Source organism: Leptodactylus fuscus, chromosome 3 (assembly GCF_031893055.1).
Source record: "Leptodactylus fuscus isolate aLepFus1 chromosome 3, aLepFus1.hap2, whole genome shotgun sequence".
NCBI classification, from domain to species: Eukaryota; Metazoa; Chordata; class Amphibia; order Anura; family Leptodactylidae; genus Leptodactylus; species Leptodactylus fuscus.
In genome coordinates this window covers 131,117,671-131,137,070 of record NC_134267.1, presented here as the reverse complement: position 1 = coordinate 131,137,070, position 19,400 = coordinate 131,117,671, and the positions used below count along the sequence as shown (strand labels likewise).

Below are 19,400 nucleotides of genomic sequence, written 5' to 3'. Positions count from 1 at the left end.
ACAGTGTTGCTATTCCTCAGACTCTTGAACTAAACCGAACATAGCTAGACCTACATCGGACCACATGGCGGTCATGGTTAATGTATTCCTGGTCCTTCACAGCACAGGTGCTAAAAGCTTTCTACAGCAAGGCATTATGGGTACTAGAATTCCCTCCACAGACATTTTTAATTACAATATTTAATGTTATATGCCACTTTTTACCCCAAAGATAATTTTTCTAACTGTGTATAAAATGAATGTTAAGATCAAAGTACACTCTTCCGCCAGACATTTAAATGAGCAATTCTCAAACATTTCCAGTTTTTTTTTCCAAAATGATTGTCAGTACAGCCATAGCCTTCTTACAGTCCTACATAAATCATGCAGAGCACTTACGCATTGAAAGACAGGTTGGCGGAACATTACAAATTCAGTCACAGATGTTACAGTAGTATAAGGTTTCTTTTGTACTTTCTCACATAGAGGTTGGTAACTGTCCATCATTGATTTTATATGGTAAAAACACTATATATGAGAAAATCTTTAAAGGGATCATGTCACCGTGAAATTCAGTTCAATCTGTAGGCAGCATTTTATATAGCAGGAGAAGCTGAGTACATTTATATATAGTTTTATAGAGATAGTTAAAGAGTTGTTCCAGTTCCTTTTTATAAAAGATCAGTAGAGGTCCAACCCCCAGGACCCCCACGGATCAGCTGTTTAAAAGGACCCTTTCACAGTTTACAGCAGATGTCATATGTTTTATGGTGGCTGTGCAATGGAATTACAGGGTCTCCCTTTTTCTGTAGGGATCAATAACACGTATATGAAAATATGAATCAACTACAGATGTGCAATATGACTTCTTCTTTTTGCATCTTATGTTGTTATTTCTGTTTTGTATAGTTTTCTGAGTTGTCTGTTATTCATCTGAGTTAACCTATTAAAAAAAAAAACCTGTTTGCCTACAATACCATAGAGAATGAATGGAGCAACATTGACCACTACCTTATTCAGATCAATGTATAAGGGACCCCAGTTCTAGTGATCAGTAGGGGTGCCGGTGGTTGGAGCTTCACTGATCAGCGTCTTACCATATATCCTGTGTGGATAGGTAATAAGTTGTGGACTCTTTTATGTTCTCATATACATGACAGTGCCTTGTGCACAAATCTTATTTCAGCAGTGCAGGATCTTTCTGCAGCTTTCAGATACAGATATTTCTCCTAAGAAGCAATACTATTAGAACAGAATAAAGTGCATCCATGTATATTGGATCCTGTAAAGCATGCCAACAGAAGCTGCGCTCCCTGATGTGATGCTTCAACTTCACAGGCCATGTTACATCACACTCATTGGTCACATGGCATGATTACAGCTCAGTCCTATTCAAGTGAATGCAATACCAAGCACAGCTGCAATACCAAGCACAGCTGCTTCACAAATGTATGGTGCTGTGCTTGGTGAGTACATGAGTACTTCATTAGGAAACAAAGAACAAGAGAAAAATTATCAATTCAAATATGTATATGTACAATACATTATGAACAAATAAATGATCTCTCTACTGATATGCATATTGTATTTTTCTTTTAGGGACCTAAAGGTGAAAAAGGCCCAATGGTATGTAAATACATAATAGGATTTTGTTATCATACTTAGTAAACTGTATGGCTAATATGAAAAAATATGGCACAATATGAAACTGTAATTTTTAAAGCAATAGAAAATATAAATGGATACTATTTAGGAGTGATATTATTAAGAATGTGTTATTTTCAGTTTCCACATTAATAGATTATGCATAAGTAGTCTCTTTTCCGTCTGGCATGTTCATTTAGAGATTGCATGCATCAACTGTTTCACTGAGCAAGTAACTGATAGAGTACAACACTTTGCTAATGTTAGATAATGTTTCCCGAAAATGACATTAACATATAGAAAACAAGAGGAACATTCACTCTTCTTTATAGATCAAATATACTTCTGTTAGATATGCTTTTTATCTATATAGCAGGCACTTTGTTGCCTTGACATGTACCCTAACAGTGCCTTGCTCTATAGTATGGCATATTATACTCTATATTTCTAATGCTTTATACTTCATATATATTTGATTATAAAAAGCCAGTTCAATAATTACAGCTTCTTAGCAAAATTTATTTTTTCTTGTTTAGTTTTTTTTTTTTTTTTATTAAACAGTAATAGGCTAGGGCCCAATGGGTTGGAAACTCCATGATTTGCCTGTGGGAGAAACGTCGCAGGAAAAATCACGGCGTTTTACAGTGGAGGCAAAGTGGATAGGATTCAATCACATGCCCACTTTGCTGTAAAAACCGCCGTGCAGACATGCTGTGATTTCCAAAACTGGTGCAGATTTTGAAATCACAGCATGCCAATTATATCTACGGAAATGCTGGTGGTTTCCCCATAGATATAATTGTAATAGAAAGTGTGCGGAGGAAAACTCTACAAACTTTCTTTCTAAAGCACTGCGGGAAGAACTGCGGGAATTGCTTAGGGACGTCGCGTGGGGCCTCAGCCATAAAGAATGATTGCTTCTAAAATGCAGCTGTGGCCTTTGCTACATCATTTGTGACACAACATTACTCGAAAAATGTCATTGCTTGTTTTTAACTATTGAAATTTGTGCTAAAAACACAACAGGATTAATATGAATTTTAATGCCTGCGCCACCATTCTACATCAGCATCTACATTGTGGATATCTGCATATTAAATGCACAGTAATTACCCTAAGAGTTAGTCCACACATTGCAGCTAAAGTGCACAGTGTTGTAGTAAAAAAAAAAGCACCAGTAGGCTGAAGCCTCACATTGTGAAAATGCAGCATTTTTTGTTGCAGATTTTTCCGCATTTTTTTGAGCCAAGGTCAGGAATGGATTTAACAGAATCGTCTAAGATATTCCTTTATATTTTCCATTTCTTTTCAAGTCACTCCTGGCTTTGGCTCAAAAACTGCAGCAAAATCTGCAACAAAAATGCTGCATTTCTGCAATGTGTGGCCTTACCCTAAAGGAGTTGCTTTACTACTAGTAGAAACTACTTTGCAGAGTACAAAGTTTTGGATCACATGCCAAAATTTGAACCCTATTTGACCATTTATACCGTTGTTTCAGCTATGCATAAGGAAAACCACCAGATGTTCTTTCATACTGAACTGCAACTTTATTTTTTATATTGCAGTTGATACAAGTAATGAGTACGCATATGACTGCTTAACTAAGGAGGTTAGCCTTCACCTCCTCACACCTTCATAGGCTTTGATTTCAAATAACCATTTATAATACTAATCTCAGTTTCATATACATCATAAACAAAATTGCACCTTTACATCTAAGAAAGTGCCTTTCTAAAGAGGAAAAATTCTCTTTTCGAATTGTTTGTACGCATTAGATGTGTATCACGTTAGCCATCTGATGAAGTGTAAATCATATCCGGCTTGCTTCAGAATACCAACCTGGAGGCACATGGTGTTCTTGCAAATTAAAATGAAAAATCTAAGCAATTGAGCACACAGGCAAGCAAAGCATAAAAATAATTAAAAGAACACTTACGGTTTGATGATCTGTTATTTCAGTCTTATAGCCACTGGTAAGTTTATTTTTAGTGCAAGTATGTCTGCCTTTTTCAGCTCAGACTTTTGCTGTGTTCTTTATACATACATAAAAAGAAGATACATGGAGGGTTTTGTGTGGTAACATTAAAAGAAAGGGCTTGTAAAATGATGCCATGCATCACACAAAGCTTTCTTCATCAAAACATCGCTCCACAAGGTCAGGATATCTCTTTGTCAATCCACTGTATATATTCAGCCTTCAAGATTTTATTAATATTGTTGACCATTATTAGCTGACAATCTTTAAGTAAATGTTCTTCTTCACTTATACAGTGCTAAAAAAAATAAAGTTTTATATTGTGAGTTGGTGACAGGCAGAGTGTTGGAATCACGCTATATCTTCCCCAGATTTTTAACCTATATGTAGCCCAGTGCGAGTCTTGAGTACGCCTCAGCCCCAGATTTCTGACCTATGTGTGGTCCAGGGCCGGTCTGGAGTAGGCCTCAGCTCCAGGTGTGAGTCCTAGGCTCATTACTGGGCCAGAAAAGACTTAAAATCCTGCACTTCAGGGAAGATCCAGGGAGTGAGATGAGGCGTCTGAGTCTGTCCTATTACCCTAAGTCTGCTTAGACAATATTGTGCCTATTGGTTTGTTTGTGTGGCTGGTGGTAAGCAGCATGTATAGTTAGGTTATCATTACTGTTTAGTTAGTCGCTCAGACGAGCAGGATTTAGTTTTGTTTTGCTTTAAGTTAAGGCTGTATTTTATTTTGCTCATTTTGTGCCTGAAGTCAAGGTTTGTTTTCCTGTTTTTTTCTAAATTAACCTGTTTCCTGCATATTTTGTGTCCCTGTCTCTAACTGGTTGGGTCCACACTACTGCTTCTTTTGAACTAACTTCCCCACAATATATTATTATAATTATCATTAAAATGAATAAACTTTACTCACCTCTACCAGGTCCCTCAACAGCACTATTAAATAATAAAAAGATAGAGCACCCCTTTAAGCATTAATATGGAATTGCTCCCCCTTTGCAACTAAAGAAAGCTTCCAATCTTCTAGGGAAGGCTTTCTACAAGATTTTGAAGTATGTCTGTGGAAAAGGTGTTTACTGGGGTTGAGGTCAGGGCTTTGTGTGGACCAGTCAAGCTCTTCCTCAAGACTCACCCGACCATAGCCTCATAGTCCTTACTTTTTACACTGTAGCACAGTCTTGCTGGAACCGAAAAGGCTCTTCCCCAAACTGTTAACACATAAATGGAAGCATACAATTATCCAAATTGTCTTGGTATGCTGAATTGTTAAGAATTTCCTTCACTAGAACTAAGGTGGCTAAGCCAACACCTGAAAATCAATCCCATAGACTTATTACGACTCAAACCAAACTCTACATTTGGCACAATGTAGCCAGGCAGGTATGTTCTCCTGGTATTTGCCTAACCTAGACTTATTCATCATACTGCCAGCTAGAGAACTCCATCCTATTTTTGGCAATGTAATTGGCCATTAGTAAAGACTCTATGCAGTTGCTCGGTCATGGAAATTCATACCATGAAGTTCTTGGTGTACTATTTTTATACTGTCGTAAATGTCGGATGAGGTTTAGAACTCTACAGTTACAGTGAGTTGCAGAGTTTTATACATTATGCTCCTCAGACCCCTCTCTCTGTTACACTATATGGTCGACCACTTGGTGACTCATTGCTGTGTTTTCTAAGCACTTTCTTTTTTCTCATACACTCACAGTTGATCGTGAAATATCTAGAAGGGAAGTTTTTTTTGTGGAAATTTCATAAACTGATTTTTTGCCTTGGAGTGTATTACAGCTCCCTATAGCATAATGGAATTCAGTGAGCTGTTTAGAATAACCCATTCTCTCACAAATGTTTGTAAAGGGCCAGTTTAGAATTTTATACACAGCTGACAATTGCACTTAATGAAACATCTGAGTTTGTCTGCTCCATTTTATTATTTTGTGTCATGTCCCACTTTTAAAGACAGTTTTTATGATGATATTTCTGGTGTATCTCAGGAGGTCCAGTGCACTAGAATTGAAATTTAGAATCTAAATTTTAGGTGTAACTTAGCATTGACCTCTACCCTGTTTTCCCACTTTTCAAGAGTGGTGAGCAAGTCTGAGAATGCACCACATTTACACCAGTTTAATAAATTTAAGCCAATGTATCTAAGATACATACAAATCTGGTTTGAGGCTTGTAGACCAGTTTGTTGGTGCCGTTTGGACTAGTATTCAGGTACACCTAGTAAAGCCCCCTGTATATTCTTCTTTCAGTGTTGATAGTATAGTGCACTAAACTGAGAGCAATAAACCAACTCCTGCTGCATGATCTATGCATGCTATATCTTCAGATTATATAGGATTATTTTTGCCAGAGATGATGCCACCCTAATTCATGGGCTGTGTTTGATATTGCAGTACTCGGATGAATGGGGATGAGCTGCAGTATTGGGCACTCCCATGAATAAGCGTGATGCTGTTTGTGAAAAACAAAAAGACCGTTTTCTAATGGAAAATCTATACTTCAATTCTATATATATGGAAACCACTATTTATCCGATGTGTATTTCATGTGATATACAATACTAGCAATACTGACATATTTGACATGTCTAGTCTAACAACCTTGTTTACAAGATGTATGTCTAGAATCAGATTTATCAGCCTTTATTTTATTTACAGCCATTTCTCAGCCATTAGAAATAAATTAGGTGTTAAACAGAATACAAACCTCCTTTATTTTCTTCTAAAATTATCTTAATTGTATGTTTATATTGAGTAAAATTCTTCTCATTTCACTTAAAAGCAGGAGTCTTGTAGACTTGATTTAACTTTGCTATATTTCCATGAGAAAATAAATAGGAAAAATTAGCCCATAACGATTGCTTTGCTTAGCTAGAGATAAAAATGAATTCACGCATCATAGCCTTTTCTATATTCCCTGTCTGGAGGTGCATGTGTTCACATCATAATTCAAGCAACTTTGATGCCCTCTTATCCTACGCTTTGGGTAATGTAGTATTTTAACACTGCATTATTACAACATTTTATTATACCTATTTGTTCAGAGGAAAAGTGAATCCTTTATATGTTTGGTGCCTTTTATTGGACCAATGTGAAAATTATTCATAGGTGTTGTTGCTTGGGCCCATAAATTTGGGATCTTCAGATGCCGTATCAGAAAATAGGACTTTTACAGCAATTATATTTTGCTTCAGATAACCTTTGCTAAAACTTTATTGTGAAATAAATACGTAGGAGGATAATTAAAACCGTCACTCAGGCGTCCCTAACAATAGCGAAAAATAGTGAACTACGGATGCTTAAATTATAGACAGTGACACGAAAGTGACAGATTTATTAGCTATCTTGTGAATGTAAAATTATCTCTGTTTGTTTTGTATAATGTCATGCAGGTTGCGCTGTAAAGGTCTTTTTTTTCTAGGGCGAGCCTGGACCGATGGGACTGCCAGGACTTGAAGGTCTCCCAGGGGAGAAGGTAAGATCCTTTTACTTGCTCTACTGTATTATTGTCTCACATGTTTCTTACAGTTTTATCAGTAAAAGTGACACATACTTTATTACTTCAGAAAAATATTTTGTCTTAAATATAAATCTTAAATAAATCTTAAGTTTATCTTTCAACTACAGATTTAAGAGCACTAAATGCAGTAACTAATTTTCATATTCCCATAATCATATTGCTATGCATGTAAATATTCTTTGATATATTTGTTACAGACAAACGGATATGTGCAAGCATACGTGAGGGTTAGTAACATCACAGATGTATTGCGCTACATGGATTCACCTGTGATGTTGAGTTGTTTTTTTTTGCTATTCATATGAAGTAACAGGCAGCTCCTGTATTCGAATGAGTAGCAGGCAGATCTTGCCCTGCCTCCTCCCACTCCCCACTACCTCCAGATACAATAGGTAACCAGCAGTGACTGAAGAGGTCTATTAAGCTTTGAGAGTCCCTACAACAGCAGTGGCACATCTCACTAGGCGCTTAGCACTAGAATAGAAATGACAGTAGGTTGACATGTGGGTCCATTCAGTCAAATTAGACAAAAAAAGAAAGGTTACAGCTTTAGGTGAGTATTATTTTTTTTTCGATAAAACTTGTGTTGTTTTTCCAGAATTGTTTGGACTCCATCGATGATCACAATTTTTTTCTTTTTTTAAGACCATTACATGTAGTAGGATATTTTTTAAAAAATGTCCTAAATGTGTGTTTTTCTGATTCAGCAGACAGATACAAGAAGCAGCTGACTGGATGGGAAGTTCCACGGTTTTTAAGCTATAACTATTTCCTGCCTGATAATACTAGCCTTACAATCATCACCTTAACCAGTAATCACTTCAGATGGTTGGATATTGGCCACTACTTGGCTTTTTTGGTACCCTTGGGGGCAGTGGGTATTGGATAGCATTAGGAAAACCTCATATTATTAGTTTTGTTGAACATTCGTGGGCAAACATAAAAGTCTTAACTCTCATGGGCTCACCATGACATTTTGCAGTCCCCTGGTGCTCTCTTCGCGCCTCTTCTAGTTTTAACTCACATTGGGACCGGGTAAAAGAAGGGTCTGAGGAGTCAGTCAACCATACATTACTAACGTGATAACAAATAATTGGAAAGAAAAAAAACAGTATCAGAAAAAACAAAGCTCGCCCACAATCCTCGTTGATCTTTTTAAAAATAAACAAATACAAACAATAATTGTCAGCGTCCCATGGATCTGATGTAGTCCAAACAATCCTGTAAAATATGTGTATATGTGTGGTCACCAATTGGCTGTGATGGATTTTTCAAGCATATAATAATAAATTACTAGAAAGGTATGGGTTCGCATCTTTGGATGCTTTTTGCTGAAATGCTGTGGTTTTAGAGAAAACATGCTGCAGTTCAAGAATGAGCCGGGCATGGGGTGCAGTCAATTGGAGGAAACTCTAGACACATTTCTTTTCTTAGCCTGCTCTTGTTTAAACTGTTTTCTGTGAAATGCTATAATGAGTAAAACATTATTGTTTGCAATAGGGAAGCCTGACAGGATTTCATGCTGCCCATGGTTCAGACAGCATGCTTCTCCTGACTATTGAGAAATAATGAAGACCTTTCCAGTTAGTCTGACAAGCAAAAGGGTAACAATACCTTGAGCTTTCAGGCTCCATATCTCACCATCCACAACAGCTTCAAATGTGAGACTACCATCATTTTATAGACCAGCATCTTGGCTATCTCATACATAAATATGACTTGCAACTATTTATCATATGATTAGTTATGCAGATTCTTGTCATGAAACTGCATTGTTACTGTTTTTCTTCTAAAAATCTAAATTAGAATTTTTATTATTTTGTAAGTACACCTTTGGTTTTCAGTACTGCCTGACTCCTTCTGGGGAGGCTTTTGATCAGATTCAAGCATGTCTTGATGGAAATCTGATCCCAGGTCTCTTCTCTATGTTCCCAATGTTGGTGCATACTGGCCGGTCACTAGGGTATGAATACAGCTTTTTCTTCAACTCTACCCACAAGGGTTCAATTGGGTTGAAGGACTGTGGGTGCTAATCCATCAACTCTATTTCATTGTCATTGAACCATTTAATTGCTAATCTCGATGTATGCTTTGGGTCAGTGTCCTGCTGGAACACTATGTTGTCCTTTTCATACTCATTTCATAGTACTCAAGTGTATGAAGTAACTTGTGTTGGTGAATACTCACATATAGCTGAGAATTGAGACCACCATTGATCCTGCTCAAGTATCCAATACCTTTGGCTGTGAAACAACTCCATATCATCAGACTTCCTTCACCAAATTTGACAGTTTCTTCAAATTCTCAATCATTTAGCCCCCTTTCCCTAGTTTCTTCCAGACCTATTTGCACCCATCAAAACCCAGTCTATTGACTTTTGTCTCATTGCCCCAATTCACCTGTTTCCAATCTTCTACTATCCACTTTTCGCATATTTTTGCAAACTCGAGCTGACACTTTTTATGCCAAGAATCTGTATAACTAATCATATGTTAAATAGATGCAAGTCATATTTATGTATGAGGGTAGCCAAGATCATTGTCTATAAAATGATGTAGTCTCACATTTGAAGCTGTAGCGGATGGCTGTATGTCAAAAGTTCAAAACATTGTTACCCTTTTGCTCATCAGTATATTCTTGCAAATGTATATTTGATGCTTTAATCTATCTTGTATGTATATGTATACAAGAACTTGTCTGTCTATGTCTGTGCATTTCTGTCTGTGTTTGCAAAGAGGGTATAGCCTTACACAGGATATTTAATGATTTATTTAGCACTTGCTTATTTGGATGAAATCAGGTGCATATATGATTGTTATATTCACTATTTTACTATGCAATTCATAGCAATCGTATACAACAACTATAAAAAGTATAAAATATAATGTTAGCTGAAGTTGGAAACAGTTATAAATCTCAAAGCAAGGCCAGTAAGCAATTCCTTACAGCCAAAGCACTGAACCAAAATTGATAAAATCATCAAGAAGTACTGTCAGAGAAGATTAGCATATATGTTAGAGCAACAGAATTATCAAAATGAAGTCAACTTCACATCTAGTCAACATGTTTTATGATTAAATGAAGAACAGTTTGTAGATGCAGGTCCCTGGAGTGTTGGTGGTCTCTTGAGAGAGTGCACAGAGTAGACAAATTGCTGTGAAAAAAAAAATGGTTCAATTAGAAGAATCAAAGGTAAACCAAAATGTAGGAAAGCGCAATACTATAATTTTCTGATTTATGGGAAGGAGAACACCTCCTCATAAATCAAGTGCACTCTTCACTGGGCCATGTGTCTGCACATTGGAATCTGTGTCACTTTGTAGCTCACAGGATCTTTCACACTTGGAAAGTGGCAAGAGTGACACAAAACACAAAAACCTGCAAATTTGTGTACGAAACACAATTTGTACATAAACTTAGCAACTTTTTTTGTACCATGTGTGCCAGAAAACGGACATACTAGCCATGATATACTGTATCTGCCTGAAGGTTTTGATGTTTGATAAAAATGACATCTTAATCCCTATGCCTATAATCTTACTAGCTAGAATACATAGTGAAATATCTAGGTAAATCTACAAGTAAAGAATAAAACAAAATTGTATATATTATTGATAAATAAGCAGACTTTTTTTCTATTTTTTATTTACATTTTTTTTTTCTAAAATATATATATATATATATATATATATATATATATATATATGTACACACAATACAATACTTACTAATGTATCAATAATCATAAACTGACATAAGAGCTGGAAATATAATCAAACATTTTATTTCTATGAAGCCATCACAAATCATGGCCCGAGGGTTTCTTAAAGGTATATACTTGACACCTGCTTGTATAATGCATTATAATTTGACTTGCACTATACAGAGCCGGTTTCTCACTGTACTTGTCTACATATTAATGGAGCGCATATTCTGCAAGAGTACCTTTTGGCATGTTGAATTGATTCACAACTGCATTCCTTCCCCTGAGGTTCGGTTATCCTCATGCAATAATGTTTACATATCTGTAGAACAAAGGCATAATAGAGGATTCAGACTGGAGAGATTAGAAGTGTCAGCTGGATTAGCTAATGAATTATATTCTTGACTACGCATTGACAAAATGTATAAGACAAACTGCTGTTCTTTGAGCCATAAATATATCATTTGTCTCTCTTGTTTCATAAATAAGGCATGCTCTGGATTGCTAAACAGGATTGTGTATATTATTTGTGTCCTAGGGAGATCGAGGACAAATTGGTCCACCGGGAAATGCTGGGATACCAGTGAGTAGATTTTGCAGCTTTTACAATTCAATAGCGAACAATGCTGAAAACACATATAAATTACAATTACTCTGTTCAAATCCACCAAGCTATATTGAGCAAAATATATGTTGTTAAAATCTACGGTGAGCTATTTTATTTTGTGTATGTCTATGACCTCAAATCTGTTTCATTGAATTCTATGGAAACTGCTTGGAATATTTGTCTATGTGAACGCACAAAAAAAGGAAAAATCTGAAATAATTTGATGCTATTTTATTAGCCCAGGTTAGTCTTACAGTGCTTCAATAGACTTAGAAATGCCTCTATTTTCTATATTTTAGACTTGATCTGAATATCCTATTCCTACACGCTGTAATTAATTTTCAATATGGTAATTGCCTGATACAATTCATTCTGTGTGTTTGTTCAGCTAATGGGATATTTAGTATTGATTTCTGGATTCATTGTTTTAGTATTTCAGTGACAAGTTATTTACATAGTAAGTGTTTATTTACTGAGTCTATTAGCATATTCTTAAAGGCCTGTCCAGTGATATCATTTTAACATGGACATGTGACTTCTGCAGCTAGTCACTGGTTGCAGTGGGCACCAGTGACGAAACCGCTGCAGCACTCACATGTCAGTGTCAAAATGTCACTGGTGGCAGAGTAATAGGGAATTGGTAAGATGACTATTTATTACTCATTTTGATAATTTACAACAAGACCGCAATTGCGCGCATGCGCAGTCGGCTCTACTAGTGTCTCACTGGCAGAGCCAACTGAGGTGACACCGAAGAAAGATGCCAAAAGAAGGGGAGGATCCAGCCAAAGATAGAGGCATTGCTGGAGCCTGTTCTCGAGCAGCAGTGGGGACGTTCCTATCACATTTCCAGCGCTGGGGCCCGACCCCATCGCTGCGAGAGAACTAATTTGCATACCGTTAAAAAACGGTATTTCTAAGGAACGGCGCGGTGGGGATCACATCTAAAGGTAAGAGACGAATAGCCTTTCTAAAAGCTATTCCGACGTCTTATCCACCAAAAAAAAGGGTTTTAATGCTAGAATCCCTTTAAAGGAAGTTCCACCAGAACACAGCATGTCAACTAGTCCACACAAATAGTTTAGGGTCACCTACATCATATGGTGCTTCCTCCTTGTGAATTAGTGCCTCTGTTGCCATGATATAAATATCCAAATGAACTCTTTGGAGCAATGAGGGTGTTTCCACTTACCTCTTTGGAACAATGGCAATGTCCACATTGCTTCAAATAGTTTATTTGTATTCTGACGACAAAAGGCTATATCTTGGTAACAGAGGCACTGATCTATTAGAGGACATCACTGATTCAGGAGACCATGGTTTTCTAAGGACAGGGTTCAGTGCTAGGTCCGCTGTTCTTTAACTTATTTTTTAATGATATAGATTATGAGATTAATAGAACTGTCTCTGTTTTTGCAGAGGACACCAAACTAGGACAGATAAAGTGTTTGGACACCCACTTGGCAAATTACGTTCAATGTGGATAAATGCAAAGTTATGTACCTGGGTAAAAATAATCTGCACACAACATATGTCCTATGGGGAGTAAAGCTGGTGGGGTCACTGGCAGAAAAGGATCAGGGTCTACTTGTAGCTCATAGATTAAATGACAGCATGCAATATCATTCAGCTGATTCTAAGGCCAGCAGGTTATTGTCATGTCTTAAAAGAGGTATGGATTTGTCAGACAGGGCTGTAATATTACCATTTTATAAAACATTGGTGCAGCCCCATCTGGATTATGCAATTCAGTCCTGAGCTTCAGTTCATAGAAAGGATGTCCTAGAGTTGGAAAAGGTGAGCAATAAAATTGATAAGGGACATGGACGACATCAGTTATGAACAGAGATTAAAAGAGTTAAGTCCGTTTAGTCTTAAGAAGAGGTATCAAAGAGAAGAGATGACAAACTTGTAGAAATATATAAATGAACCATGCAAAAAATATGAGGGAAACATGTTTCATGTAAAATTACCTCAAAAAACAAGGGGCATTCTGTGGAATAGCCTACCCCAGGAGCTGGTCTCAGCAGCAACAGCTGACAGCATCAAAAAAAGATAAGGTGCCTTTTTAGAGAAAACTAGCATTGATGCTTATGGAAATATATAGAATACTTCAGTCATCCTTTCCCATCCCCCGGTTGTTCCTGGTGGACGTATGTCTTTTTTCAACCATACTATGTCACTAAGTTCCTTTATTTACTGACTGGTTACAAGCTTTCCTGAGCCAGGGCAGCTTCATGTCAAATTAAAGTGAAAACACGTTCAAGAGTGCGGCAAATGGGCAAAGGCAGGTTAAGGGTATGAAAAAAGCAAAAGAAATACTATTTACCTATTGAAACCTCCACTGAGGCCAGTGACTGGATACAGGGGTCATGAACTGACATGACGTTATTACAGCAACAAGGAGGGCATGAGCAGCAGCATTGGATCAGCAGGGGATTCAGCAGGTATATATATATTGCTTCTTATGCTTTTTTTAAAGCTTTGCCTGCCATTGCTCCAGCTTTATTTCAGACACCCATAGGACAAATGTTGTGCACAGATTATTTTTACCTAGGTGCATAACTTTACATTTATCTATGTTGAACAATTTGCCAAGTAGCCTTTAGGCCCCGTTCACATAGGGCGCAGATGGTGGATTTTGGTCCTGATTCTGACGCGGGAAGCTGCGTCAGAATAGGGCCAAAATCCACCTGCCTTGACTTCCGACAGTCGTGGAACTCTGGTCCGGCATAGGCCCAAATGAATGGGTCTAGTCCAGTGTGTCCTGCCGTGTGGGTGGATCGGCCGTGGAATCTGCCTGAAGAAAGGGCAGCTCGCTTCTTTTTTCCGTTAGTGGCAACATGCCGCTTATGGAAAAAAGAGCGCTAGCGGTCTACATAGACCGCTATTGTGAGGGAGCGGATTATGACGTGGATACCACGCCAAAATCTTCCCCCTCTTGCCCCATGTGAACGTGGCCTTAAGCTGCATGTATACACCTATTCATTGATGTAGTGAACATTGGATCTTATCTCATCTTTAGCCCATATTATATATTTCATGAATTTTTTACAACGATTGGAATATTCGCTCTAATTGATACAAAAACTGCATTACTTAGCATAAGAAAATTTAGATCATTTATAAGAGTTATCCGGTGAAAGTCAAAGTTCCCCTGTAGCTGCGGCATAACAAAAAAAAGCAGTTGTACTTACCCCTCCTCAATACTCTATTGCAGAGCAGTGGCTTGAGTTTAGCTAACCAGTGATGTCGGTACTGTGGGATGATATCACTGAGTCACTAAAGCCTTGGATTGGCTGATGCTTTAGTTGGTAATGGCATTTTGCTGTTTCACCAACATTGAGGAGACCTGGAGCCACTGCAGTGCAGTAAAGGTACAAGGAAGGGTGAATATAGCCACATGTTTCTTGTTATGACAGCGCCTGCCACCACTCATTTTCCCTGGATACCTATAAGAAGCAATAGCTGTAGCAATATACATGAATTCTATGTTTTTTTGATGTTCTGTTTTCACTCCCATTGAATGGGCTTTGACTGCTGTTTATCCTGTTGACTGGGTGACAAGAGTCTGCAGTAAAAGCTTGTTTTGAAGATTTTCTAGAAGAGGTTCATAGGTTCTTTGCCTCTGACAAGCTTTGAAGAGTCAATTGTGGGTCATCTAACAATCTATTTTGATTATTTGGTGTTTTGACAACTGCTACTTGAAAGCGAATGTACCGTGTTTACTCATTATAGAGTCTTTTTGTTCAACCCTCGCGAAAACGCGGGGATAAATTTAGAGTTTACCAAGTCAAAGTGAAAAGAAACAATTCTTGGCTTTTGATGAAGATTTCATAGTGTCTGTTCTTATGAGGTTTATGTATATGAAATTGAATCTGATTTTGTCATTTTCCATCTCTGAACCAAAGGAAATTTAAACACAATAGTTTTCGCAATGCACCTTGTAATAGAAATGGTAACACTTTATTTGTGCTTGTATTGTTCCAGTTGATGGATTAGAGGATTGTAGTGGATAATTTATCAGAATTTGGTTCTATTCACCCGAGGCTGTTGTTATATATGACCCAATATTATCAGCTCCACTATTGAGCTTCATATTTCATAATTCACATGGGGCTTCTTCTGGAATATTGGGACACCAAAGGTATATGGAACTATTTCCCAGGTTTAGGCATCAGTGTTTTAAAATGTTGTCAGTGCTTTTAATTGGGATCAAGTCTATAACTATGGGTATTTTCTAGCATGAGGCATAAGAAGTGTTCAGGTTTTGGTTGTTTTAAATGGTATCATTAACCCTTTTGATTGTTTATGATAAAATTCAGTAAGTTTGGAATAACATATCAGGAACTGTGGATTCCAAAAAGACAAGTTTATAAGAGAATAGAGTTGATTCCAAACAAAATACATGACTAAATATATTGTTGGAGTGTCCCATTGTGCATTAAAATCTGAGGAAGCCTGGGTCATCCACTTTTCTGGACCATCCTGTGGTCCTTATGATGAGTGGGGATAGAAGCATAGGGCTGGGCGGAGCACACTTATTTTACTTTATTTTCTGATTTGTGCTTGGGATGCAGTTATTTTATCTGAGATGTTCACACTAATGAGGCGTTATGGATTACTTTAACCTGCTGACTAGTACATGTGTAAGTGAACTTCCCAACACATCCTCGATGGCAAATGTTAAGAAAAAGAAGAAAAATTGTTGGATTTCAACATATATTATGCAGACTAGAAGGTTGCCATTGTCAATAAAGGTCATGAAAAGCTTGTACTGTATAACAAGTAACTTCAAGTTTGTTCGGCAGATGGCGAGGGGAAAAAAGGATTAGGTGCTGAATTTCAACTAGCCTGATCCCTTGTTCTCCAGGAATATAAACCACTGCCAAAGGTCTCTGGCATTGGTTTTAACCCCATTTCCCCGAACCGAGTGTGTATACCGATTGGGGGGAGATTGTGAGCAATAACTTTTGACAAATCAAGTGTTTGATTGACAGCTATCTAAATTGTTTGACCAGCTTTGGTCAAATACCATTTCAGGTTATGGATCCAGGTTCATATAATAATAATAATAATAATAATAATAATATAATGATATAAGAATAATAACTTTAGCTTAAAAAAAAGGATTAGAAACAGTGAAAATGGCGTGCTGTTTTGAAATGTCTCCATTTTAGTTCATGATGTCTATACATCAGAAGGATGAAGTAACGTGAATAATGTTACCATTCCGCAATCACCCATTATCTTAACAAAGCTGAGCATCCCAAAACAGATTTGTACAGCTTGGTGGAGTACATTGATGTCATTGTTTGATGACTGTTTGGACATGTGGTAAATCTGTTCATGAAATGAAGCATATTACCTGGCTTCCACTGTGACTAAATCTACACCCACACCAACAATTATGTAAATCAAACATTGTACCATAGTATTCAGGAAAGATGTACTTATTCGTAAACACTACAGAACTGTCTTTTCCAATCTATCACTGTTTATTCTACTTAAAAGCCTTGTTACTCTGATTTAAGGTAAGCCTGATATACTAGTCATTTCTATTGCATAGCATCACGCTGTTTAATGTTATTCTGGTCAGTAAGGAAATAACTTTAGAAATCAGAAACAACTGCATATGTGCTCTGTAGGACCATACAATTTGATTAAAACATATTTCTTCATTTTGAAAGGGAAGAAATGGAGCCCCAGGTCCTGCGGGAATTCCAGGTGATCCGGTAAGTATGCATATTAAATGAGCTTTGCTACTGAATATTCTAGAGAATTGAGAAGACAGACATTTCAAAGCCCTAAGAACTGTCATTGCTGATCTCAATTTGGTAGCAGTGCTTCCCTAAGGTACAAAGTATAGGTGGTTCGAGACCTAAGAATCCCAGGAATATTCCGACACGCTTCTTCCAGTATTACTGAAGAGGCTCAGGGGAGACACACCATATGTTCCTGCTTGTGCAGCATGTTAATGGACCTTCAATACAGCATTAGCACAGTGCACAAATAAATACTTACTTATTACACTAATTCCAGAAAGGCAAAGTTTATGTTAAGTGCTGTGTCGTAATTAACCCCGCTCCTGTCAGGTAAGTCAAAGACTCAATTTTTACCATGCAAAATTCATTTTCTAAGCTCCAAATGGAACATGTTAAAATTGTCTTGCCCCCTGGTATAACATAATAAAATGTGGTTAAACTGAAATAAAATATAATTATATACTTGTTCACCTCTTGCGAGCAGCTTAACTACTGAAACTATGTAAATGGGTTTTAAAGGCTTTTGCCTGCAGTACGCCATTGTTGTGATTATTACTCTATTTATTTGTGTTTATGAAGGCTTGTTATAATACCGTACTATAGAGGTATGGTATTGTATATAAATAGTGTTTGCATTCTACTACCCCATGTAATAAGGGACATGAAATTCTATGTAACTGTAACTCTAAACAATAACAACAGGTAGCAACATTCTTCTTAATTAGCTCTTTCCACTATGAATTATATGTACAACACCATGACAAAAGCTTGTCTTTGACTTTGGTAGTAGAGAATTGTTAAATATTCATGTCAATGAATGGACACCATCCAAATTGCTGCTGGATAATGGCATACACTCTCAGTGACAACTTGGCTTGAGCTGAAATAGGCAGAAACAAGTATACAAAATACAGAAGAATAAAATGCATGTATCAAACCAGCAAAGCTGTGTGACATGAGACAATGTTCATACAAGTTCTTAATATGAGGGTCAAGAATTTGTGAATAGTGACCTGTTATTAGATGACTTCTAAAATCAGTATAAAAGTAAAACAAAACAGAATAAACTTTTATTTTTAAACGGTGAATTTATTCAGCAAGCACAATGATATAATTACAAAAGGGAACGCATGCATTGTACAGCGTGACCCAAACACAATATAATATATACAACACGGGTAGTACAGTTATACAAAAATACATACAATAATTAGTAGAAACAGGAACATTCAGTGTCATTCACAACATTTTCATAAGGTAATGCATTTGGTGAGACGTCTCAGTAGAAAAACAGGTCTACAGATTTTAGTGAATATTTCAGGGCACCCCTGGCTAGGTAAATGAGTTGGTACATAGGTAGGACATTTCACTGGTTTATTTCACTGATCTATTCAACTTGGGAAGCTTATAATTCAATAGGATACCTTTTTAGCATAAAAAAGCAACCATTTATATAGATTATGACTAGCAGCAATAACAGGTAACTTATCAATCATGCTAAAAAGACATCCAGGAGCACTGAAGTGTTAGACTACTAGCATGACATCCTAGAATTCATGGAGTCACAATCCCCTGTAATCCAAGAACATATGCAACACTGTTCCAACCTCCACCTGACACTTCAGACAATTGTAGGGGATCTACCCATAGCTACTATCTTAGCAGGAGTATAATAGATCCTGTGGAGAAACCTGACCTCTATTAATGTGACCTGCATAATGAAGAGGGGAGGGCCAACAGGAGCAAGGAGACCATTGACATAAATAGAGAGACCACCATATTGCGCCTGGAGATACATATATGAAATGTAACCTTCATGGGGACAGAGAAATTAGATTTTTTTGTCCTTTTAACAGGAGGCCTGGGAGGCTCTGAATAGGGCCCATGACTTGGCACTCCAGGTTATAATCAGTATAGAACAACCACCAACCAGCATAAACCAGTTGAATGGGCAGATAGTAGTAGTAGGAGGAGTGGGGAAGAGTCAACCCTCCTCATTCCACTGGTAGGCAAAGGGTTTCCAGGGAGCCAACCCAAAGCATGTAAAGAATAACCCTATACACTTACTAAAGAATACCCAAGTACATTGTTTCTCCAACCCATTTTAGAGGAACAGGATCAGGAAGTGCTTTTGCTGCCTCATGTAAGTTCCAGCAAGTCAGTGTTATCTAGTCAAAATGATTTTTTTTTTTAATGTGG

At 37.2% G+C, this 19,400-nt stretch overlaps 1 protein-coding gene across 2 annotated transcripts in view; it reads left to right on the top strand.

The window, feature by feature from the left end:
• COL19A1 (collagen type XIX alpha 1 chain) overlaps nt 1-19,400 on the top strand; it is a 661,532-nt gene that overhangs the window by 557,483 nt on the left and 84,649 nt on the right. For both annotated transcript variants that reach the window (XM_075268349.1, XM_075268350.1), the window contains exons 42-45: nt 1,579-1,605; nt 7,028-7,081; nt 11,368-11,412; nt 17,127-17,171. In XM_075268349.1, the coding sequence (XP_075124450.1) occupies nt 1,579-1,605; nt 7,028-7,081; nt 11,368-11,412; nt 17,127-17,171 (171 nt within the window). The remainder of the gene's footprint in view (nt 1-1,578; nt 1,606-7,027; nt 7,082-11,367; nt 11,413-17,126; nt 17,172-19,400) is intronic.